Consider the following 25,624-nt stretch of genomic DNA (forward strand, 5'->3'; position numbering starts at 1 on the left):
CCTGATAACCTAAGTTCGAGCCCTAGCACCTACACAGTAGGGGGAGAAAACCTGCTCTGGAAAGTTTTCCTCTGATCTGCACGTGTTCTGTTGTACGCACACCCACCTGTACACACATAAAATGCATTTAAAGGTAATAAAAATGAAACACACACACACACACACACACACACACACACACACACACACACACACACCCAGACAGTAGAGTAATCCAGGCATAGAGTAACAAATGTACTTTTAATTGATTTCAGGTAAAAACTACACAGGGAGGAGGAGCAGAGGTTAACTCTGGCCTTAATGTATCAGAGCCATATCATCTACATTAGAAAAAAACAAGGCATTATGTCCTCACAGGTCACATGTGTGGCTGGCCACCAAATCTGGTCATTTATATTCCGTATTTCTTCTTTAGCTCTTCTACCTTTTCCACATAGGTCTTCATGGCACTTTCCTTGGAAGTCCCTGGAAGGAATTGGTAGGAATACACATCAGGGAGGCTGTATGCTAGAAAGGCAAGGTGCTGGCCAGGGTGCCCAGCATTTGCTTTTAAAAAACTTGTGTGTGCATATTTTACAGTGGATGCAATATATGTGTCTGTGTGTTTGCCAGTAAATGTGCACATATGTGCAATGTACAGGTCAGAGTTACATGTCAGTCTCCTTCTGCTGCCTGTGGACCAAGATAGAGAACCCTCATTTCCTGACCCACTGACCACAAGCTGCCATGCTTCCTGCCATGATGATAATAAACTAAATCTTTGAAACTGTAAGCCTGTCCCAATTAAATGTTCTCTTTGTAAGAGTTGCCTTGGTTATGGTGTCTCTAAACAGCAACAGAACCCTAAGGCAATTAGTATACATATGTACCAAATGTATGCAGGTACCTGTGGGAGTGTGATGAGGGTGTCAGATCTCTTAGAACTGGAGTTACACTGGGCAGTAATGGTACATGCCTTTAATCCCAGCACTTGGGAGGCAGAGGCAGGCGGATTTCTGAGTTTGAGGCCAGCCTGGTCTACAGAGTGAGTTCCAGGACAGCCAGGGTTACACAGAGAAACCCTGTCTCAAAACAACAACAATAACAACAACAAACCAAAAAAAAAAAAAAAAAACAAAAAAAAAAAAAAAAAAAAAAAAAAAAAACCAAAAACAAAAACAAAAAAACAAACAAAAACAAAAACAACTGGAGTCACAGGGAGTTGTGACCCACTTATAAATTCTGAGAACCAAATCTAAATCCTCTGTAAGCACCATAAGTACCCCTAGTCCATTACCTATCTCTCCAGCCCCACATTACCTATTTAAAAAATTATGTATGTATTTTGTAAGTGGTGGTGGTCTTGATCTGAATGGGAATGGTTTAAATGCTCGGTCCTCCGTTAGTGGAACTGTTTGAGAAGGATCAGGAGGTGTGGCCTTATCAGAGGAGGAGGCGTGCCACTGGGGGTGGGGTTTAAAGCTTGAAAAGCTGATGTCAGGGTTAGTCTCTACTGCCTGTGGACCAGGATATGAAGGTCTCAGCCTACTGCTTTACCATCATGTCTGTCTGCTTCCTGCCATGATAATCATAGACTTCCCTCTAATACTGTAAGCAAGCAGAGTTGCCTTGGTCATGGTATCTCTTCACAGCAATAGAACAGTAACTAGCCAGGAGGAAGGGGGCATACTACAGCATGGGTAGATGTCAGAAGGAAACTTGTGGGAACTGATCCCCATGTGGGTTCTGGGATCCAACTCAAGTTGTTGGGCTTAGTGGCAAGCCCCTTGACCCACTGAGTCATCTCACCAGACCCTCTACTTTATTTTATTTTATTCTGAGACAAGGTTTCTCTGTATAGCCCTGGCTGTCCTGGAACTCACTTTGTAGACCAGGCTGGCCTCAAACTCAGAAATCCGCCTGCCTTTGCCTCCTGAGTGTTGGGATTAAAGGTGTGCACCACCATGCCCGGCTTCTATTTTATTTTATGAGACAAGATTTGTCACTGAATCTGGAGCTCATGGATTGGCCAGTGAGCTCAGAGGATCAATCTGCTTGTCTCTGTACCCTTCCAGGTTACAGGTGCCTGCTGCGGTGCCTGGCTTTTTACACAGGCACTGGGTATCTGAACTCGGGTCCTTGTGCTTACATGACAGGCACCTTGCTGACTGAGCAATCTCCCTAGCCCCAGATATCTAAGCTTCTGACATTGCAGGATCATGTCTGTCTGCTCTCTCCCATGATAATCATGAACTAACCGTCTAAAATTGTACCTGTGTTGGGCTATAGGTTGGCTACATCTGCTGTGATCCCAGTTAAATCTTTGGAGGTTGTTTCTTACATGTCCAGTACAGCCCTTTTACATCTCAGAGATGGCCTGAGGACTGGACTCAGGGCCCTCCAGGGGGCGCTTCACCATGCACTAAGCACCTGCATGATGCGTCACCCATGAAAGTAGGACAGCAGACGGCGTGGGGCCCCAGCCTGTGGACAAGCAGGAAAGTGTCCTTGCACTGATCTTCCTGGTGTCAATAATCTCATGTTTGGCTTTAGCCTATGGACTATTTGTTTTGGACTTTTTTATCTCCCACAGCTGTACTGTTGGCTGTGAGCAAGCTAAGCCAGCCGCCCTCTTCCCCCTCCTCCTCCACAGAGAGAAGCTGTGAGAAGAGTTGAGGACAGAGCAGAAAGCAGCTGGTTTTTGGAGAGGAATGAAGCAAATCTTTGTCTCTTTGTCATGGCACAGGGACCATGAATACACCCCGAGGGACATACTTGCTTCCTAGAGTCCCCTAGGGAAACGAGAAGTCCTCAGGGACTGAGAGAGCTTATTGTGAAGCTCTAGATGCCCAGGGGCCTGAGAATGGTGTGGAAAAGGACCAGCCAGACTTGCATGGCCCCCTAGCAGAGCATTTTAGTGTGCTGCGGCCCTTCCTGAGTTCATGCCTTTCTTCCTTGGGAGAGGACAGAAGGCTTATTCAGCAACTGGCTAGCAAGCGTACGAAAGCTGCCAACGGCTTTGGTGCCAGCTTTTGGGGCTTGCAGCCGTGGGAACACGTGATTTAGTGGATCCTGGACACTTCTTGGATGATTGTGCTTTAGCAAATAATAATTCCATTCACTGGCCTGTATTACCTCATCCCTCTTTTTCATGTGCCCTTCTGGCTGAAAGGGAACTGGGGAAGGCCACTCGGCTAAGGGGTCACTGCCTGGCCTTGTTGGGGAGAGAGAGGTGTGGACAGAACTCTCCTAACTCTTGGACACATCCAAAGACCATGGCAACGGCCTCAGTCTGTTTCTCAGTGGCCTCATCCCCAGGCCCTTTCCCCCCAGACAACTCCTATGCCCAGAGACAGAGAGCTCTTAGAAAAGTTATCAGTTAACATTTGGAGGGAAAAGAAAGACTATGACCTAGTTTTCTCCATGTGAGGGCGAGCTAGGCTGGCTTCCAAGATGTGCCTCCTGACCTTTGCCCTCCCCGCTCTCGAAGGGAGCCTGCAGTGCCCAGCCTCACAGGGGAGGGAGTTGATCAGAACATGGTTGTTACCTTTCAGCTTGTTCCAGGAGTCCCACTTGGCTTTGCCCTTGAGGTCCAAGAGCCCCGGCCGATCTGCAGCGAGGGAAAAGTAGACACTATGAGGTTTGCTACAAGTTCTAACGGTGGACTTTCAACTCTTCCCAGGAAAGCCAAGAATTTGCTATTTTTTCTTCTTCTTCTTCTTCTTCTTCTTCTTCTTCTTCTTCTTTTTTTTCAACAAAAAAGGGTTTCTCTGCATAGCCAAGGCTGTCCTGGAATCACTCTAGGTCAGAGTGGCCTTGAACTCACAGAGTGCTGGGATTTTAAAGGAGTATGCCACCACCCCTTGGTATCAAGACAGTTTTTATAACATTATTTTTATTGATTATTATCATGAACCCCAACTACACTTCCCAGTCCTTCCAGCTCCCCCCCAAACCCTCCCTCAAAAACAAAACAAAACAAAAAAACAAAAAAATACCCAAAACCACCAAACAAATCAAGTCCAATTTGCGTTGCCTGGATACTCCTTGGAGCACGGTCAAACTTCCAGTGGCCTCCAGTCAGAAGCCATCAATTGTGAAGAGCGACAATCCAGCATTCTTAACACGGTTTTTAAAGAACTCCTAGTGTCTCACACAGTGGGTTCTATTGTAAGAAAACCAGACGGGCTTATAGCAACCCAAATTTAAAATTTTCTGAACTGTAAAGTTAAAGGTTTAAAACCCACTGTTTTACTTTAAAAAGCAAAAAGCCTTGAATGTCTGGGGCCCTGGTGAGCTTCAGCAGGTATCAACAGGGCATGGCGACACGGGCCTATAATCCCAGCACTTCAGGAAGTAGAGGCAGGAGGATCAGGAATTCAAGGTCATCGTGGCTACACAGTGGGCTTGAGGCCAGCCCAGGATACATGAGGATTTATCCCCCCCCAAAATCAAATATAATACAATAAAAAAAAAAATAGGCAGGCATAGTGTTCACACCCCCATGATGTAGGGCCGGGAGGAGGGAAAGGTCAAGGCGTGACCTATAGAGAGCTTAAAGCCAGAATGAGTGACTTAGTGAGATTCTGTTTCAAAATTAGAAAAATATTAAGTAATACAAGGGCTAGGGATGTGGCCAAGTTGGCAGAGCGCTTGCCCACCCTGCTCCAAACCCTGGGTCCTAGGGCCAGCACCAGATAAACTGGGCATGGGAATTAATATCTGGGAGGTGGAAGCAGGAGGATCAGAAAGTCAATGTTAGTTTTGGTTATATAGTGAATCTGGGCCAGCCTCGGCTACATGAGACTCTGTCTTAAACAAAATAGGGGGTGGGAGTGTGGAGACTAAAAATCCTCAAAACCAAACCAAACCTCTACTTTAATCAAAATAAATAATCAAACATCCATTCATGTGGTTCAGAATCCAAAAATTCTGAAAAGATAAATAAGGCTGGAGAGATGGCTCAGCCCGTAGGAGCACTGGATGCTCTTCCAGACGGCCTAGGTTCAATTTCCAGCCCCCACATGGCAGCTCTCGGTTGTAACTTCAGCTCCAGGGGATCTGATAACTCTCAAACAGATATACATGCAAGCAATACACCAATGCACATGGAATTAAAACAACACCACCAAACCTAAAAATCATCTCTGGAAAGAGATGCTCTTAGGGTCTCTCCCCATCCCCTTTTCCGCTGTTTTCCCTTTGAGCTGCATTACTGTCATCTGGGGGGCTCTGGCGTCCTTGCCTGTACTTATCTTGATAATCTGGCTGTTTCCACACACCGCTGGACTCCTTCTTGTTGATTTCTAGAGGTTTTGTCTGAGGACTACGCTGCTTCCAGAGCGCCTGCTTTTGGAAAGCCCTTCCACCATTCTTCCTTGGGAACAACTTCACTGCTAGGAGCAGAAACTGCAGAGTGTACAGCCTGGGGCACTGAGTCTGAGAAAAATAAGTTCCAGGAACCTCACAGGAAGACTGTGCCTGCAAAGGAACCCTCAGAACCTCAGAGGAAGATTCCCTGCCAGTCTGTTCTCCTTAGATGGAAACATCTATTTGCCAACACTCAGTTAATTTGTATATTAGGGTGCGCCTGTGTGCACATCACTGTGCAGGCGTGGAAGCCAGTGGGCAACTTTTGGGAGTCAATTCTCTCCTTTCACCCAGTGGGTCCTTTAGATAGTCAGGCATGGCAGCAAGCACCTGCTAGCCACTTCAGTGATCCCTGCAACTTCAAATTCAGAAGCCTCTTGCCCCCTGTGGCCACTGAGCCCTTGAAACACAGCTCGAGTAGCTACAGACTGGCCTTTTGGCATTACTTAGGTTTAGCTATTTTCAGCTAAAACCCACATAACCACTTGTGGCTAGTCTGTTGTACTGAACCAGTACAGCAACCAACCAACCAACCAACCAACCAACCAACCAACCAACCAGTTCCCTGACCAGGCAAGGGTGGATTCCAAGCTAGTCTACTAATGCTTATATGCCAGCAAGTACCAATAGCGTGGCTAGAAGCCAGGCTCTGAGAAAATACTATTTAGCAGAAAGCATCCACGCCTCCCTGCTCCCTTCCCACTGCCTTCTCCTTCCTGGATGTTTATAAGCCCTCAAATCTCTGACCCGCTTGGCCAGCCACTCCAGCCCCAGTGGAATTGGAGGCCATGCTTGGTGGGTGACTGAGGCATACATTTCCTTCTATGCTGTCATGAGTCCTTGCTGGAACACACTGTGCAGCTATCTCAGTATATAGCCACTGCTCAAGGCAGCAGAAAAGACGGTATCATAGACCAAGGTAATCCATAGCGTAGTTTCAAAAGCTATACCAAGGGGCTGGCGAGACAGGCCAGCCAGTAAAGTACGAGGGTCTGAGTTTGACTCCCAGAACCCATGTGGGAGGGAAAAAAATATAAGGCCCGTGCTTATAACGCAGTGCTGGAGAGGCAGAGACAGGCTGGCGCATCAACCAAGAATACTTGGCAAAAAGGAAAACTCTGCCCAAGATTTGTGGACAGGGAGAAAAGTCACCTGGACAGGGCAGACTTGGGCCTGCCTTGCCCCAGGGTACCACATATGATGTATTTACTCATCTATTAGGCTCGGGCAGCCAAGCACTCCATGACCCTGTTCATCTGATGGAAACAGGAGGCTCAAGAAAGGGACTGCCGAGCTACAGGGCTCAGAGCAAGCTTCCTCGCTGGAGCCTTTGCTTCCTCCAGAGCAGATGCTGAGATAATCAGTAGAGTCCTTCTAAATCCACACTGACTCTGCTCCCAGAGTCACTAAGAGTTTAGGGAGATGGCCTTTGCAGGTGAAGATCTCTCAGCTTAAAGCCTCGATACCAATGTTCTGCCATCACACCCTGCCTCCGGCAGTCGGAAGGTGAAGTTCTCAGACTCCCGGGCTGCCGAGCCAACTTGGCCCGCTCTGATGAGAAGCTGGGCCTACCTGTATTTACATCGCCCACAGTAGCTTGTTTGAAGTGACTGTAGATGAACAGCATCTCTTCATCAGTTGGCTGAGTCTTGAGGCGCTTCACCTCCTCAGCGGCTTTGTCAAATTCAGCCTAAGAGAGAGGGAGAGGAACAGGATGTAGGTTGCCTGAGTGGGAGAGGCCCAGGGATGGATGCACTCCTCCCAGACTCCCTCTTCTTGCCAAGATTCCCTAAGGCCCACCTGTCCACTCAAGCAGTTACAGCACTGTGTCAAGTGCTGGGAATAGTTTTGGCTCACAGTGGGAGTGCACGCCCTTGAAAATTTTCTTGCCCAACTAACTGCCTGGGCCACCACTGGCCCAGATCCAACAACTGCTGGGGTTCCAGTAAAGCCCGACCTATGATCAGCGGAGATTGACTGGGCAGTAAGGGGATCAAAACAGTTGATCAAGGTTCAGGACACGAATGCCGTGGAATCCAGGGTCTGGAGCCAGCTGGTCCCTTCCTACTGGGGCCTGGAGTTCAGCTTTGACCTCTGTCCCAGTGCCCAGATTAGGGAGAGGCAAGTGGGAGGAGTCAGAGACCGCCCTACAGGGCTCAGTCCTAGGTAGTGGTCTCCACTCTCCAGTGGAGGAAGGAAAAGGCTCCTGGGGCACCTCACCTACTCACATCTCTTCTGTACAGGGGCATGCCAGACACAAGACTAAATACCTTCCCCGACCTCCAGGCTCTTCAGCCAGGGCCTCTATGAGTGCCCCTCTATTCCATTCGGTTCTTCCCAGTGTGGGATTCAATCTTCCCTGTCCTTCCTTCCCCCTTACGCCCCATCTTTCTTTCGAGGACCCTGTTCCTGCTTCACCCAGGAGTTCAGCCCACCGGCAACTCTATAGCAGTTCCGGCGTGGGTGGCAGTTTTACATATCTGCAAGGGAAAAAGTTCCGCTCCCCAGGCTATGAACTGGGCTCGGATCCCAGAAGAGCTGCGGGATATCTGAGGAAATAGACCCTGCTCTCCCCAAACCCACTGCATCTTCGCAGCCCGGCGGGGCACGCGCAGTACCTGAGACATACTGGTGAGGTGATACGGATGCCGAATGCGCGGGAGCAAGCTCAGAAGCAGCAGCAATCACGTTCCAGAGCGGACCGGCTAGCGCCTTTAAAAGCACAACCCCCCGCGTTCCAAGTGAGCTCGGGCGAGCGGCAGCAGCCAATCAGAAGTCGGATCTGCTTTCGGGGTGTGTCCATCCTAGCGGAGAGCTCCAACTCTTCCCGGACCCAAGAGGGCGTTTATTGCGCACGCGCGGGGAGGAGCCGCGGGGCACGTTGGGATCAGGTGAGACGCGCTTCGGGTTTTTTTTTTTTTTTCGGTGGGGGAAGGGACGGACGGGACCTTCTCGGTCAGGGCAGTTGGGCAGGAGCTAGCAGGAACTGAGAACGCGTGAAATGGGGTGCTGCGGGAGGAGAGCAGAAATCAGTATGATTCTTTCCCTTTAAATCTCATGCCGAGTGGAACGAGGCCGGAAGTTGCATTGCTGGTTGAGTAAATTCTCCGCCTAGAAAAAGGGATGCCCCAACCCCTTTCAGGGGATCTAGGGAAAAATCCCCGGTGCACCGCGCAGCGGTGGCCCGATGGACCAAGTCCATACCCAGGCCTTTTCTTTTGAACTTCTGGCATATTCTTTGACATTGCCCATAGTTGTCAGTCCTGCACCCTTAACACAGTCTTGTGTTCCATCAGTGCTTTATAAAGGCAGAGACAATGTGATATAACAAACTTGCACGAGAAGAGGTGCCCATCGAACCTTGGTTAAGTGAATAACTTAATGGTTTTTAAACACGTGACCCGATGCGTGCTGACTCCTAGACCCTGGACACGCAGCAGCGGACAAACAGACGAATCTTTGCTACCTCGCAGCGTCTTATAGTAGGTTCATAGCTGATATAGTTTAAAAAGCTAAGAGTTTGAAGTTATAACCGATGTGTGTGGAGAGGGGTTGGGGAGAAGATGCTGTTGGAGGGAGCCCTGCAAGGAGCATTCTAGCAGAGAGCAGGGGTAAGCCGGAGTTACTGTGGACACTGCAGTTTCATTTGAATTCTTAGTCTCATTAGTGAAATATTTTAAAACTGATTCGGAAGGAAGCTAGAGGACAATTTTATTAAAAGATCGAGGTAAAAAACCCACAGGACAGACAAGCTGAAAGTGTTGACACACATTGGGGAGAGGAGACGGAGGAAAAGTTATGCTAAAAGTTAAGCTAGACACGGAGGTCAGAGAAACTGAGAAAACCCAGAGTGTTAGGGAGAGCATGCTTAGGAGTGCACAGCAGGTTCAGAGGGTTGAGTTTAGACAGCATTCAAATCTAAGAATATGTGTCCCGGGTCAAAAGACTACAGCGGGGCACACAATGAGGAAGTGCAACTAAGTTAAAACACGATGGAGCTGGAGAAGTAAGAACGAGGTAGGCTGAGTAGGTGATGGCAGAGGTTGTTCATTCTGGGCACGCAGGCAGTCATTCTGATGGAGTCATGGGGGTGGGGAGGGGACTTTTCAACAGAGGTGATGGTGTTATAGGGGCCTTGGCTCCGTGGGAGCAGGAGGAAGGGGGATGGCACAAGTGAGCGGGAGGATTTAGTGGGCTGAAAGGAGAACTTTCTGGCACTGGATACAAAGGTGAAAGAGAGGGGTGATAGAAAATTCTCTGGAGGTCATTACAAAAGGGAGACAGTCCCTCTTCACTTCCTAATGTGTGGCCAGAGGCCTGGGCCACAGCTTGCCACCCTGTCTACCCGTCCCCTCATCACAGCTGTAGTAGTTTGCAAAGGCAGAGCTGGGGTTGCTCCTCCGTGCTGGAGAGGGTCTGTCTGCCTAGTATAGGTGAGATCCTGGGTTCCGTTCCCAGCCCCGCCAAATAGAAAGCTTAAGTCCGAGCTTTCAGATGTCACCAACAGCATTGGTTATGTTTTGTGGAGTGTTTGGGAAGGAGAATTTTAATTGCAGGGAACATAGGTAGATTTGTTAGTTTGTGAGCCACTTCGCTCAGAAAGCAAAAGTAACAAAAATGTTGGAGGTGAATTTGGGGAAATTGCCTGTGAAGTATAAAAAAATGTAGATGTCTTCCACAGTGGCGATTTGGGGACCTTAAGTCTCAGATGGATAGCTTGTATTCCTTACTGTAGTTTTCCTTGTCACTTCTGAAAGAAGTGACTCCACAGAGCTTTGAGTGGACTCAGATGCAGTCAGTGGATCCGTGGGCGTGTTGCTGTTATCTGTATGTCGTCTGTATGTAGTCTGTAGTTTGTATGTATATAGTATGCCACTCTGTATGTAGTCTGTATGTCATCTGTATGTAGTTTATATGTAGTCTGAATGTAGTCTGTATGTATGTAGTATGCCAGTCTGTATGTAGTTCCAGGTTGAGTTGTTGGTTGCTTGTAGGAATATAACTCACTTTATTAATTCCAGGTAGTGGTTCCAGATGAGGGTACAAAAATTATTTCAAGTGGGTGAGGGGCATGCTGAAGAGTGTGGACCCTTGGGAGCTAAGCCCTCTTGAGCCAGAGGGGACTGAAGAAGGTCTCTGTGTGGAGTTTCCCAGGCACCCGTGTCAGTGAGCCTGAGGACATGCTTCTCAGCACACCTTCTGCCTCCTTCCTTTGCTGCTCAGCAACTCTTCGTTGGTGTCCCAGCTATGGGAATGTCACCACTAAGCCCACCCTTCGTGCCTCTACCCCAGGGAGCTAGGATGGCATTTGGAGGCCTTAGAAAAACTTGGGCTATTATTCCTCAAGTGCCTTCCATTTGTTTTGGAGACAGTGTCTCCATTGTCCTCAAACTTACCAAGTAAGCAGGCTAGACTGTCTGGGCCGGTGAGCCCCAGAGACCCCTCTTTTTCTGTTTCCCTAGCACAGGGATTGCAAGCATATTCCATCATGCCTGACTATTTTGTACGGTTTATAGAAATTGAACTCAAAGGTTTTCATGCTTGTGTGGCAAGCACTTTATTGTCTGAGCCTTCTCAGTGTTTCAAATTTAATTTTAAAAGTAAACTGCAGGGGTTGGCAAGATGGCTCAGCCGGGAGAGCCCTTGCCCTGCTGTCCTGACAATGTCAGTGTAACCCTCAGAACCCGTATAAAGGCAGAAGGGGACAACCAAGTCCACAAAAGTGCTCTCTGACTGCCATCTGTGTGCTGTGTCATGCATGAGCTTGCATGCATACACACAGTCCATGCACACACATGATGAAAAAATAAAAATAAGCTGCTTTGGGGCAAGTCATGAAGTTTTTTGACTTAGAAATTTCTGCGAAACTGGAAAAGGTCATTGGTTTTCATAATTTTGAGTAATGCTGGGGTTCCCAGCCCTGCTTATGTCCCCATGAGGAACTCTCTCATGGTGACTTCACCTTTCTACTGTCTGCTCTCTCCCATCCCCGAGCTAAGGAGAGCGGAGCTCACCGGGCACTGGCCGCCGATCGTCTCAGTCTCTTCGTGCTTGCTCCTCATAAGAATTGAACAAATCCTTATTGACGGAGTACAGTGCCTGTTTTTTTTTTTTTTTTTTTCTGTGAGATTTGCTCCTTCTGGCTAGGTGTAATGTGACCCACTGAGCTCCCAGGAGGAGGGAGACCAAACCAGGAGCATCCCTGAGAGTTTGAGGACAGCCTGGCCTCCGCACTAAAACCTTGTCTCAGGAAGCAAATGGAAAGGACTTGGGAGATGGTTCATTTGGTAAAGCGTCTGTTCTGCAGAAATGAAGATTCCCAGCCCCACAGAATTGATGAAATGTATTTTCTGCACCGGGGAGGCTGATACAGGCAAATCCCAGGAGATTTCTTGGTGACCATTCTAGTCAATCTGTGAGCTCTGGGTTTACTGAGAGACTGTCTCAAAAAGTAAAATGGAGAACAATTGTGGAAGCTATCTAATGTCAGCCTCTGACACACACACACACACACACACACACACATATCACATCACATTCATACACATAATACAACAAAAAATGGCAAAAAGAAAAAATTCAAAAAGTTCCTTTTAATTAGCTGCCAACTTGGAAGCCAACTGAATTCATTAGCACTGATTATCAGATCGTGGGCTAGAACAAAACAGGTGAACTATGGCCAGAGACCTGTGCAATCTCTTGGTGACACTCCCAGCTTTGGAAGCAGAGAACTTGGGATGGGGAGCCTGATCCGGCCAACTTATCAGGCAGACTGCCTGAGCCGGTCAGTAGGAGTTGCCAGTGCTGCAGCTTGTTCTCGTGGTTATGAGTCTAGGAGGTATCGTTCTGGCTGCCCACAGGCTCCTTGATCTCAGCTTAGTTAGACTGACCAGGTTTACCAGGTGTGGAATGCCTACTTTGAAGCAGGCCTCAGAGCAAATCAGAAAGCACTTGATTATTTTATAACTATGGTGCCACTACTGGATCCGTGGGCATATTTTGTCAGGCAGGCCAGCATCGTAACTCGAAGGACCCAACACTGGATAAGACCTAGCAGTTTGCACTACGCCTTCTGGCTATGTAAGCTAGCCAGCAGGTAGAGTTTCCCCTCACTTTGAGGTTGATTTCTGTGTGTCTGGATCCAAGGGTTTCCCTTATTGTTAGCTTAACCAGATGGCCAAAAACACATGAACAGGCGAGAATTGTTCCTGCCCATTAGGTGTGAAGAGCAGTTTAAGATCGAGTTTCTTGCTTTAAAGGAAACCTCTAATTTCTAAAAGTAACCTAACCATTAAGAAAAGAGTTAAGAACAAATTAATGCTGCGTGAGAGCTTCCGTGGAAGGTGAGGGTGTTCCCACACTCCCAGTTAACGCTCAGAGCTTGGTTTCCATTTTCTAGGAATGTGACTCCTCTGGCCAGGCTCCAGCAGCACAGGGGTGGGGGGAATAGTATGTTTTTAAAGGGATGGGGGAGTGCGTCTGGGATAGGAGTGGGGAGAGAGGGCAGACGCCTGGGCTCTGTGAAGGCTGAGGGAGGTGGGAGCCCAGAGAGTGGGGTAGGAAGGTAAGGATGACTTTGCTACAATGCAGTAAGAGGAGGCTTGCTAGCCGGAGCTCTGAATGGCCCTCCTCTTTGCAAGAATTCTTCCTTCCTCAGATGTTGAGAGGGCCTGCATCAAGGCAGGCGTTAGAGTGTGTGCAGTACACCCTGGGTATCATTCTCTACCATCCTCTCCTCTTCCATACCCAGGCAGCATGGGTGGTGGTAACCAGTGCTGGACACCACGAGGGCTTGAGGGTGGAAGATGGTAGGGAAGTGTCCTTGAACTCACTGGGAGAAAGGGAAGGATCGGATGTTCTAAGGCATCCTCTACTACATATCCTGTCTTAGCTCCTTTATGTGTTCACATGTGTTTGTGTGTGGGGGTGTGTGCATGTGCATGTGTATGTATGTGTGAAGGCCAGAGGACAACCTCAGCTGGTGGTCCTCAGGCACATCTACCTTTTATTAATTTTGTTATTTTTGCACATTTCTTAAAAATTATTTTTTAACTGTGTGTATATGTGTGTCTGTGCGAGTGTGTACTATGTGTGTGCGGTTGCCCACAGACGCCAGAAGAGGATATCGGTTCACCTTGAAACTAGAGCTATAGGTGGTTGTGAACTGCTCCATTTTTTCTTACTGAAAATCAGTGTGTGTGTGTGTGTGTGTGTGTGTGTGTGTGACAGTATGAGTGTTCAAAGGCCAACTTGCAGGGGTGAGTTTCCCCCTTCTACCTCCTTTATGCCGCTCCTCTTCATCTGCCCTGCTAGCTGGCCCTCGAGGTTCCAGGTGTCCTTCTGTCTCCACCTCTTATCTCACTGTGGGAGTGCTGGGATCACAGTTGTGAGCCTGCATATCCGGCTTTTCACGTGGGCTCTGGGAACTGAATGCAGGTCATCAGGCTTACAAGGCAAAGCCTTTTCTCTGCTGAGTCACCTTAGTGGCTCCACCTTGCTTTTGAGACAGGAACTCTTCCTGGGCTGGACTGGGGCTCCCTGGTTAGGCTAGGCTGGCTGAGCCATGAACCCCAGGGGTCTGCTTGTCTCTTCCTCCTCAGGACTGGGATTACAAGTGCTTGCTGCCATGCCTGTTTATGTTTTAAACATGGGATTTGGGATTTAGCTCCTTGTTTAAGGTCCTTGTGCTTGCAAGGCTTCACAACCAAGGCGTTTCTCTAGCCCTTTCTTAGTCTCTTTCTTTGATACCCTCACTTTGACAAAGAAGGGGATCACTGACATTATTACTAGGTGGAGGGAAATGTTCTGTTCTTCTTAGCAACTGAGCTGAGGTAGGGGTCCTGCTCTCCTTGGGCCTCTGCAGCCGCCTTGCTGGTGAATGCCTTGCTACTGTCATGACTTGCCTTCCATGGATGTTAAGATGGGCTAGGATGGGCCTTACTACAGTGGATGGATGGACAGTGCTGGCCCTCCAGTAGGTCTCTCTTACACCACTCTCTGTGGAGAGGGAGGAACATGTGTGTAGCCAGCGATGGGGTGCAAGTTGGAGATCCTCAGGTGGCCTCATAGCCACGGGGAAGATGGGAGTAGGGTACCCTATGGCCTAGATCTCTTCCTCCTCTGATAGATGATGGGGCCCCATTAAAGCCCAGTGAGGATGGTACTCCTAACATCCTTCTGATGTTTCTGATCCAGGCAGAGGTATGGCTGCAGTCTTTTGTGGTCTCTACTAGAGCAGAGCCATCCCTGCCTGAAGCTTTTAACTTGCTAGGTTCCTTCTGTGCTGACACTTTTGACTAAGAATTGCAAACTTTGTGTGTGTGTGTGTGTGTGTGTGTGTGTGTGTGTGTGTGAGAGAGAGAGAGAGAGAGAGAGAGAGAGAGAGAGAGAGANGAGAGAGAGAGAGAGAGAGAGAGAGAGAGAGAGAGAGAGAGAGAGAGAATATGATTCTGATGTGTATGCCTTTGTGACCGTATGTGTATGTGCTTCTTGGGTGCCTATGGAGGCTAGAAGAGGGTGTTGGATCCCCTGGAACTAGGGTCACAGAGGGCTATGAGTCCCCTGACATGGGTGCTGGGAGCCAAAATTGCAAGAGCAGCAAGTGCTCTTAATTGTGGCTCCGCCTCTCCAGCCCCTAAAGCTTTCTGATTTCGATTCATCATTGGTATTTATGAGATTGGAGAGTTGCTAAGCAATGATGTCTGAGACCCAAGAAACTTCAGGAAAGTAGTTCATCACTATCTTATGCCTCAGGTCCTGAGGTCCCTAGCTTGCCTGCCCTCCTCCCTCCATGTTTCAGAGTCGAGCTTTGTCTTGTACAGAACATCAGGATTTGGAATTGTACTTAGCAGGAAATATAGGGAAAAGAACATCACCTCTTCATGCAGGTCAGCACCACTTTGAGCTCATTATTAAGATTTGTTCTTATTTGTGTGTATCTGTGTGTGTCTTTGTGTGAGCATGCACACATGTATAGGGAGGCTCACAGAGGCCAGAGAAGGGTGTCAGATCTGGAACTGGAGTAACAAGCTACTGTGAGCTGCCCAATGTGGGTGCTGGGAACTGAACTCAGGTCCTCTGGAAGAGCAGTGCTCTTAACCACTGAGTCGTCTCTCCAGCCCCTGAATCTGATTTTGCCAGGCATAGTAGGCACACCTGTAATTCAGTATTTGAAAGGATAAGACAGAAAGATTTCAAGTTTGAGGTTTAAACTGGGGTACATAGCTAGACTCTGTCTCAAAGAACCAAGCACCCCTCCCCCAACAGACAAAACAATAAATAAATAAAAAGTATTTTTAAATTGCTTCTACAAAGTACAGTAGATTCTGAATGTGTAACTCCTGTGTGAATATTCTATCTTTCTTAGATTATTATTTAAAATTTAAAATACGTATAAATTTGCCTGCATATATGTCTGTGTACCACATGCATATCTGGTGCCCATGGAAGGCAGAAGAGGGAATTGGGCTCCTGGAGCTGGAGTTACAGATGATTGTGAGCAGCCTCACGGGTGCTGGGAACTGAACCAGGTCCTCTGCAAGAGTTACAAATGTTTTTAACTGCAGAGCTACCTCTCCAAACCCTTCTTAGATTGTTTTTGTACCATTAATTTTTTGTGCACGTACATGTAAGTGGGCATGTGTGTGTGTGTGTGGAAGAAGACAACTTGTGAGAGTGGCTTCACTCCTTCCACCATGTGGGTCCTGGATATTGAACTTCAGTCATAGGCTCCATAGGCTTGGATGCAAATGCTTTCACCCACTGAACCATTTCGTCAGCTCTCCCGGGCACCTGCCCTCCTGCGTGAGTCTTAAAAGTCCAGTGAAGACTCTTGAGTTTCCAATGTCTCCATTAGTGCTACTGTGGTTATTGGAGAGTTAGGTATAAGGTAGAACATCATCCTATCTTAAGATGGACCTGGGATGTTGTAGATAAAACACTTGCCTCGCAAGGGTGAAGACCTAAGTTCCAGTCCCCAGAGCCGGCGTAAAGGTTGGATGTGGAAATGTTACACCTTTATCTTCACTCCCAGAGCTCCTATTGAAGATGGGAGGAGGAAACAGCAAAATCCCTGGAAGCTCATGGGCCAGTTAGCCTGACTATGCAGTGGCCATGGGCCAGTTAGCCTGACTATGCAGTGGCTATGGGTCAGTTAGCCTGACTATGCAGTGGCCATGGGTCAGTTAGCCTGACTATGCAGTGGCCATGCGTCAGTTAGCCTGACAACAGGAAACCTCACACAGGGTGACAGGAGAGGTCAAAGGTTATCTGTCCTCTGACCTCCAGTGTGTGCCACAGCACAGCCAGCCCCACACAGGATTTTTTTTTTAAAACGGAAAAGAAGAAAATGAAAAAGACATTCAGCTACTTACTAGTTTGTTCACTAAACCTGACACCAGATCAACTGAGCCTGTTTAATGTGCACTTTTGAGCATTCAGCAGACGTGGTTTATCTTCCAAACACCCTTCCTGGCTCGAGTATTGCCAGATGACATCTGGAATTTACCTCTCCTGAGTGCTCTCTCTGTTCCCGGGATGCTAACTGTTCCTTCTAGCCTGTCAGATGCTTCCTTCGTGGAACATGACCTGGATGGAACTCAGACACCATGCATTTGTGAATGACCCCATGGCCCTAACTCCTCCATCCTTCTTTCCCCATCTGTCAAGTGAAGATGACTTCAGAGAGCCTGGAGCTCTGTTTGAGTTTGACACTCTGAACTTCGGTCATCACCATCACGAGGGTAGTTTCTAGTGCAGAAGCTGAACAGACATAAAAGATGAGGTCAAATCGTGTGTGTGTGTGTGTTTCTATGATGCCACAATCAGCTGAGGTGGCTCAGGGGTAAAGGCACTTGCTGCTAAGCCTAGCAGCCTGGCAACCCCATGACCCACATGGTGGAGGGAGAGAACCAGGAGACAGATGTCCTCTGACCTCTACATGTGCATTCACGCTCACATGCATGCACACATGAGCACACAAATATTTTTTAAGTCATCCTGATTGGCTGGCCAGTAAGCCCCAGGGATGTCACTTCTGTTCCCACCCCCTAGCATTTGCTACAATAGTCAGCTTTTACGTGGTGCTGGGGATTGAACTCAGGTCCTCACCCTTGTTCTGCAGGCACTTTTCTTACTGAGCCATCTCCCTGGCTCATTTCTTATTTTTTAAAAAAGAAAGTAACATTTATTTGAGAGAGGGGGGCAGGTGTATGGGAGTGCACTTGGACCTTGGTGTGTGTGTGGAAGTCGGAGGATATCTTGTGGTATCAGTTCCCTCTTTCCTGGGGTTAAAACCTGTCTCAGGAGGTGGACAACAGTCCTGAGAGTGACACCTAGGGTTGTCCTCCAGCCTCCACACACGTGTGCAGGTCCTGACGGCCCTGCAATTCATAACTCATGTGCTGCTTGTTCCAACCTGGAGTCCCCTTCTCTTTATCTGTATCTTAGAAACAAGGTGCAGAATGGTTTAAAACATCAGAACTCTGCTGTCACAGAGCTTGGCAGGCATCAGCAGCATTCTGGTTTTCTTTATCCCGCTGTTATAAAAACACTTGGACCACGAGCAACTTGGGGAAGCAGAGGGGTTGATTTCACCTAAAGATCACAGTTCATCATTAAGTAAATTCAGGGCAGAAACTCAAGCAGGAGTTTGAAGCAGAAACCATGGAGGAACACTGCTTGCTGGCTCGCATACTGACCCATGCTTAGCTAGCTTTCTTACACAGCTTGGGACACCTGCACAGGGAATGTTGCTGCCTACAGTGGGCTGGGCTCTCCAAACCATCCCCCACCCCCATGCCCACTGAGGCTAGCCATCCCTCAACTGAGACTCACTTCTCAGGTGACTGCAGGCTCTGTCAAGTTGACAAGAGAAGCTAACTAGGACAAGCAGCACTGAAGCCTTCCAAGGCCTTTGAAGGAGAATCTGCTTGTGTCTGTCTCCCAGCTTCTTGTGGACCTTGGCGTTTGGTTAATAGATGGACTGTTTAATTCTCTGTCTTTATGTGGTATTCTCAAGTGACTCTTTACTTGAGGGAACCAGTCTTGTTGGATTAGGGCCCAGTTGTGTGTCACTAGAGGCCAAGTCTGGTGTCTGGTGAGTCCTGGTTTTCTGACTCATATATGCTTTGGACAGTGTCCTTTATGACAAAGAAGACAAGGCAGCTCTTTGAGGCCTCTCTCACTCTTTTTTCCCTAGGGGTGTGTGTGTGTGTGTGTGTGTGTGTGTGTGTGTGTGTGTGTGTGTGTGTGTGTGTGTGTGTGTGTGTGTGTGTGTGTGTGTGTTCATATGTATGTGTGCCTGTGTGTGTGTGTGTGTGTTCATATGTATGTGTGCCTGTGTGTGTAGAGACCTGAGGTAAACATTGAATGTCTTCCTTGATACTCTCTCCTCTCCTCCTAACTTACTGAGGTAGGATCTCTCAGTCGAACCCAATTGGCCTAATCTGGCGAGTCATCTTGTTCTGGGGAGCCCTTATTTATACCTTCCAAGTGTGAAATTACAAGTGGCCATCATGCCTGCCACTCACTCATGTGGGTTGTGGGGACCTAAACTCCAGTTCTCATGCTTAGATGGCAGGTGCTTCACCCACTAAGCCATCTTCCCAGCCTCTGGAACCTCATTTACAAGGTTCTAACCTTGTTCATGAGGGTTTGCTCCCACAACCCAGTCAACTCCTTGAGGCCTTACCTCACAATACTGTCACATTGGTGATTAGGTTTCAAAATGCACATTAGGAGGCATTCTTCCCCCCTGAGTCAGCGTATAATAGCTGTCTCAGTACTCCTGTGCCTATAATTCCAGTACTTACGAAGCTGGACATCTCGTTCAAGACTATTTGGGGCTACATAGTGAGCCACCATCTTAAAACAGAAAAACAGAACAACAATAAATCCAGCAGTGAGGCAGGTTTTCTTTGGGGTGGCGAGAAGCTGAAGAACAGGTCGTGTCTCTGTGGTGGTCAAAGGCTACCTACCTCGTCCTGAGGAACTTACATTGCTATGCATGGTGTTACTTTCTTTGTCACTGTGATGGAATACCTGACAAGAGCAACTTCAGGGAGGAAGGGTTTGCTCTGGCTCACAGCTCGAGGGTGCAGCCCATCATGGTGGGGAAGGCATGGCAGCAGGAGTGTGAGGCGGCTGCTCACACGGCATCCGCAGTCAGGCGGCAGAGAGATGGCTGCTGGGGCTCAGCTTGCTTTCTCTGTTTTACTCGGTCCAGGACCCCAGTTCATGGGATGGTGCTGCCCACATCCAGGCTGGATCTTCCTGCTTTTATTAACCCAGTCTAGAAACTCTGACAAAGACTACCCATCCATTTGTCTCCTAGGTGATTCTAGGTCCTGTCTAGTTGGCAATCAATGTGAACCATCCCCGGAGTGGTGAAGGGACCCTCAAATTTTGCTGACAGAGATGAAATCCCAGCACAGTCAGAGATGGCAAAATGATTGCTGTGACTCAGCAGCCAGTAGCTCGTGTTTTATGGAATAGGCTTTTGGGACATCCAGAGCTGGGTCATTTCCTTAAATCCTGCCCTGCCACTGTGGCTTGGGTAGTACCAGCATCCGTTGCCCCTTCCTATGGTACGTGTAGGTGTGGGAGTCAACCATGTTGAATTGGCTAATGACTCTACTCTAGGCATGCCAGTTTCCTTCCCTTCTGTTGTTTGAATTTTTAAGATTTTATTTTAAAAATTGTGTGTGTGTGTGTGTGTGTGTGTGTGTGTGTGTGTGAGAGAGAGAGAGAGAGAGAGAGAGAGAGAGAGAGAGAGAGAGAGAGAGAGAGAGAGATAGATAGATAGATAGATAGATTTTGTTTGTATATTTAAGGCCAAAAAGGGAAAATACTTCCCTGAAGCTGTTGTTACAAGTAATTGGTAGCTACCCAGCTGAGGGCTGGGAACTGAACTCTGGTCCTCTGAAGAAGTAAGCACTCTTAACCGCCGAGTCATCTCACTAGACACCAGAGCATCTCTTAAAAGCCCATATGTTGGAGCATTGGCTCTCAAGCTTCCTAATGCTGTGACCCTTTAATACAGTTCCTTGTGTTGTGGTGACCCCATTCATCGTTTCATTGCAATGTCACACCTGGAATTTTGATCCTGTTATGAATGGCAATGTAAATGTCAGTGTTTTTGATGGTTTTAGGTGACCCCTGTGAATGACCCTTATTCTGACCCCAAAGGGGTTGTGACTCATACTCTAAAAGTATGATCCTCCAGCTGTTGTGGTTGGGAGGTGGCAGAACCCTCTGAGAAATGGGACCTATGAGAAATCTTTGATCACTGGGTATAAACCCTCATCTCTCTCTCTCGGTCTTTGTGCCCTGACCTTGAAGTGCGTGGTTCTGTTCTGACACATTTTTGTACCATCTTTGCTCCCATAGCCCTGATGTAGTAGGGCCACAGATGGTTAACTGACTGAGAACTTTTGGTCTGTGAGCCAACGTAAACCTTTCCTTTTCATTGTCTTAGTGTTCTACTACTGCAGGGACACCATGACAATGGAGATTCTTACAAAGGAAAACCTTTCACTGGGACTTGCTTATAGTTTCAGAGGTTTTGTCCATCACCCGTATGGCAGGGAGCATGGTGGCATGCAGGCAGACATGGTAGCTGAAAGTTCTATGTCTGGATCCATGGGCATCAGGAAGTCACTGAACCTGGCTTGAGCTTTGGAAAACCCAAAGCCTATCCCCAGTGGCACACTTCCATCATTGTGGGAAAGTTGAGATGGTAGGAACTTGAAGCAACTGTGTACATGGTCAAGAACAAAGAGCAGTGAAATAACCTACACAGGCTAGTGTTCAGTTAAGTGTCTCCACTCTTAGGATTCTAAGCCTAGGGAATAGTGTCACCCACAGTGGAAAGGTCTTCAGTTAACATAATCAAGATAATCCCTCATAGATATGCCCACAGACTAACTCAATGTAGACAGTCCTTCCTTGAGTCTGTCTTCCAGGTGACTCTAGATTCTGAGGAGTTGATAATTAGAACTTGTCATACAGCCAACTCATCAGCTCTATACACCCTACTCTTTGAGACAGAGTCTCATGTACCCTAGCGTGTTCTCAAACTCACTGTATATTGAATTTCTGATTACCATGCTTCTACCTCCTGAATTCTGGGATTGCAGGTGTCACTACCATGCCTGCTTTGATCAAACCCAGGGCCTTATGCATGCTATGTAAGTACTCTACCAACCCACCCACATCTGTTGCCTTATGATCTAAAACTTGATGTTGATGGAAGGAAGACATGAGATGCTTGGGTTGTTCATGGCACAGCCAAGAACACTTATCATTTATATTAATTTCTCTTGCTCTAAATTCCCATGGGTCAGGGCTCTGTGGCTCAGAGGTTGATACACATTCATGTGTTTGTGTCACAGCTGCAGAACCCCAATTTTAGGTAATCTGAACCTTTAGAGTAGGACCACAGGCTTCTTTCCCCCTGAGGGAGATACTGTCTTCATTTTACCAGACGGTAGCCAGACCTGCCTGATGTGCTGGTAGGAGATCCCATGTCTGTCTTGCTGAGATACTAGAAGCCATATATCCTAGAAAGATAGCTTAAAACAACAGCAGCTACCCACTGTGCTCATAATGTGCATAAAAACTGTAAGAGGCCCAACACAGAAGGGTGAAGCTTCTCCCTGATGGACAGTGCAGGGGCTAGAGTGGGGCTCAGTGGGTACAGTGCTTACTTTACAAGCAGGAGGACCTGAGTTCAGATCCCCAGAACCTACATAAAGAGCTGGATACACTCTGAGCCTGGTGCCACATGCCTTTAATCTCAGCACTCCAGTGGCAGAAATGGAGACAGGTAGCTCTCTGTGAATTTGAGGCAGCTTGAGTTATACAATGAGTCCCAGACCAGTCGATGAGGTCAAAATAGCCAGACACAGTGGCCCCTGTCTCTAACCCTGGTACTGAGAAAGACTGGTGAATCCCTGGATTTCACTTGCCAACCCAGCCCAGCCAAGCCAAGTCAGTGAGAGACCCTGTCTCATAAAATAAGGAACAGAGTGATTGAGGAAGACACCCTAATAGCCCTCATAGATACCTATGCAATCAGACAGATATACATGAGAGAGAGAGAGAGAGAGAGAGAGAGACAGACAGACAGACAGACAGACAGACAGACAGACAGACAGACAGACAGAGAGAGCCTTAAGAGAGAAACAGACATGCATGATGCACGGACAGTCTTCCTCTTGAATCTGGAGCACTCGCTGCCTTGGATACTTTCTTAAGTGTCACATGCCCTCAGTGTAGAAAACAAGTGATGGTTTTGCTCATTTGCCCAAGATGAAAGACAGGCTGAGGCAGGTCTGTGGAGCTACAGGTGTCGATGCCAGCAGGTCAGAGACTGAAAGAGCGAATGGGATCCTGTGCTTATTTACTTATGTGGCATTGACAGTGACCCATCCCCAGCTGCTAAGGTCACCGAGAGAAACTTCAGCAGCATGAGTGAGCACGTGTAGAGTTATTAGATTAGCTCATATTTATTCTGAGCTGACCATGTTACTTAAATACCCACAGGTGGAAGGTTTTATTATTTTTGACTTATCTTAAAATGATCCAAACTTTAAAAAGCATTCTTTTAATTTAGATTTGTTTTAGTTTTCTGTGTGTGTCTGTATGTGGGTTTGTGCATGTGAGTGACAATGTTCATGGAACCAAGGAGAGGGTCCTGGATTCCTTGAAGCCAGAGTTGTAAGCTGTCCAGTGTGAGTGTTGGGATCTGAACTCACTTCTCTGCAAGAGCAACACATTCTTAACTGATGTACCATCTGTGGTGGTTAGAATAAGAATGATCTAGTATTTTGGTTTGCAGTATGTAAGCAACTAAGAAAAAGGGCAGAAAGTTTGCAGATGTTCATTTAATTGTCATGTGGTCCTAGTTTTACATTATTAATTATTATTGTTGGTCTTTGGATTCTATACATTTATTACATATATTATATACACATATATATTATACATACATACCCTGGGTATGTATGTGGGAGGGTACACATCCCATGGCTTGTGTGGAAAGCATAATTTGGAGGAGTCAGCTCTCTGCTTCTCCTGAGTGGGCGCAGGGATTGAACCGAAGGCCTCATGCTTCTGTGGCAGTCACTTGACCAATTGAGCCATCTCCCTAGTCTGTGTTTCTTGTTACACCTGGCCATTCTGCTAGTGTCCTTACTTGCAGTTACTTTCCTGTTGTGACCAAAATACCTAAGAGACAAGTTCAGGGAGAAAGGTTAACCAGAGCTCATAGCTTCAGAGGGCTCAGAGGGAAGGTGCAGCAGAGGAGTCAGTCCATCCCTACAGGGAGGGTACAACAGAGGGCTCACTCAGTCCATACAGGGAGGGTGCAGCCGAGGGTTCAGTCCATCCTGAGGGGGAGGGTGTGGCTGATTGGCTTGTGTGGAGAAGAGGGGATATATAAAAAGGTCAAAGCAAACCTCAGAGGACAAGCCCCTAGTGATCTGTTTCTTCCAGTCAGGCCCTGCTTACCACCTTTCACTGTCTCCGAGGTGCCATCATCTTGTGAGTTGATCTAATCCTCTCCTTAGGTCAGAGTCCTTGTGATGTAATGGTCCGTGTGTGCACACACCTGGTAGATGTCCTCAGACATTTGCTGCTGTCCTCCTGGGTGTTTCTGAATTAACCGAGTAGCTGAAATGAGCCATCTGGCAGCGAGATGACTCAGCCTGTTAATGCACTTGCTGGGCAGGCCTGACTGCCTGAGCTCCGCCCCTGAAGCCCATCCCACAAGTTGTCTTCTGACCTCTGACCTGTCATGTGGCATGCCTTCCCCATAATACACACATGTGCGAATTAATAATGAATAAATAAAACAAGAAGCCATTGCACACACAAAGCAAATTTATTTTAAAGAAAACAGGGCCAGGGAGGTGGCCAGCTGCCAAGCCTGGTGACTTGAGTTCAGTCCCTGACTCACAGTATAAGAGAGAACAGACTCTTGCAGGCTGTTCTCAGACCTCCACATACCCCTACCCACCACCAGAAAATAAAGTCTAAAAGCTTACAACAGTAGACTTTTATACTTTCAATAGTAATCTCTAAATATAGAGGAAACTAAGCATTTAAGGTAGTATGGATGTGGTTATTTTTTTGGTTTGTTTGTGGTTAAACCATACTTTTTGGAAAGCTACACTTTGTCTATACAGCTAATACCTTTAAAACAAATGCCATCTATGGAAGTTCTGAGTTTTGTATTTAACTGTGAAGAAACCTAAATTCGACATTTGCAGGCAATGGATGGAACTGGATGTTACAATATGTCAGAATCACAAATTCAAATACTTCCTGTTTTCTCTTATACACTGACTCTAAAGTGTGCATGTATGAGTGTGTGTGTGTGTGTGTGCGTGTGTGTGTGCGTACGTGTGTGTGTGTGTGTGTGTGTGTGTGTGTGTGTGTGTGTGTGGCATAGAAAGGGGACCAAGCAAGGGGAGGAAGAAATCTTAAGGGAGGGGAAAGAGGGAAAGCAGGAAGAGAATGCTTGGGACATGGAAGCTGATGGGGGAGCTGCTGGACAGGAGGGAGGGTGCGGGGGTGCGGGGGAGGGTGTGGGGGNGTGGGGGGTGCGAGGGGGCAGGGAGGGCGCAGGGGGGGAGGTGCATAAAAGCAGTTCATGACATGAAGTATGGAGTATGCAGTATGCCATTAGGAAATCCGTCACTTTGTATGCTGCCTTACAAAGGGAGAGTAAAGGAAGGAGCTTAAAGAAGACAGTTGTCCAACTTCACCCCTGCCTGTGGCACAGAGGGAGGTTGTGTGGTGCACAGACCTGCTGGTAGCTGTAAAGTCTTCTGTCCCTACTGTCTGTTTGAATGCTTTTCCTACACTTAAAACTTGTGATAGGTTGGCTTTTTTTCCTCCCTTTAAAAGGATTGTGTGGGATAATGGGCTCCCTGGGGACATTCATACAGGTGTATGACCTGCTTTTATTCCCTGTCCTCTCCTCACCCACCTGCTGGTCTCCTTCTTCTTCCCCTCCTTCCTGAATAGACTCCCTTCCGCTCAGCTCCTTATTCTTCTCCCACATAGATTCTGCTCCAGAGAAACAGAATGTTTGTCTGTCCAAGCCCACCTTTATTTTGCTTAACAAAGTATTTTCCATTGGCTCCATATTCCTACAAAAGATATACTGTTACTCTTTTGTGACTAAATCACATGCACACACACCACAGGCGTATAGAACCCCACCACCACACCAGACTCCCTGAAACACACACACACACACACACACACA

At 47.6% G+C, this 25,624-nt stretch overlaps 2 protein-coding genes across 5 annotated transcripts in view; one reads left to right on the forward strand and one right to left on the reverse strand.

Moving 5' to 3' along the window:
- Nucleotides 1-221: 221 nt before the first annotated feature.
- On the reverse strand, nt 222-8,115 carry Dbi (diazepam binding inhibitor, acyl-CoA binding protein). Its single transcript, XM_021198634.2, has 4 exons — nt 7,968-8,115; nt 6,922-7,039; nt 3,527-3,589; nt 222-465 (listed from the first exon to the last, which is right to left on the reverse strand). Exons 1-4 carry the CDS (start codon nt 7,974-7,976, stop codon nt 392-394), a joined length of 264 nt encoding a protein of 87 aa, XP_021054293.1. The 5' UTR covers nt 7,977-8,115; the 3' UTR covers nt 222-391.
- A 97-nt stretch (nt 8,116-8,212) lies between these two features.
- C5H2orf76 (chromosome 5 C2orf76 homolog) overlaps nt 8,213-25,624 on the forward strand; it is a 69,077-nt gene continuing 51,665 nt past the window's right edge. The window contains exon 1 of one of the 4 annotated variants that reach the window (XM_029539203.1): nt 8,213-8,240. The gene's annotated coding sequence lies outside the window, so the exon portion shown is untranslated. Of the gene's footprint in view, nt 8,241-8,551; nt 8,832-8,885; nt 8,961-25,624 lie in introns of those variants that run through there. The other 3 variants (XM_029539201.1, XM_021198754.2, XM_029539204.1) reach the window with 3 other exon arrangements.

The sequence above is a fragment of the Mus pahari genome, chromosome 5, assembly GCF_900095145.1.
Source record: "Mus pahari chromosome 5, PAHARI_EIJ_v1.1, whole genome shotgun sequence".
NCBI lineage: Eukaryota > Metazoa > Chordata > Mammalia > Rodentia > Muridae > Mus > Mus pahari.

Bases quoted from the DNA above. Each gene is read 5' to 3' on its own strand.
- Dbi (XM_021198634.2), bottom strand. The intron at 3,590-6,921 runs GTAGGCCCAGCT...CCCTCGCTGCAG, and splicing joins TGTGGGCGATGTAAATACAG to ATCGGCCGGGGCTCTTGGAC. The intron at 466-3,526 runs GTAACAACCATG...AATTCCTTCCAG, and splicing joins CTCCTGGAACAAGCTGAAAG to GGACTTCCAAGGAAAGTGCC.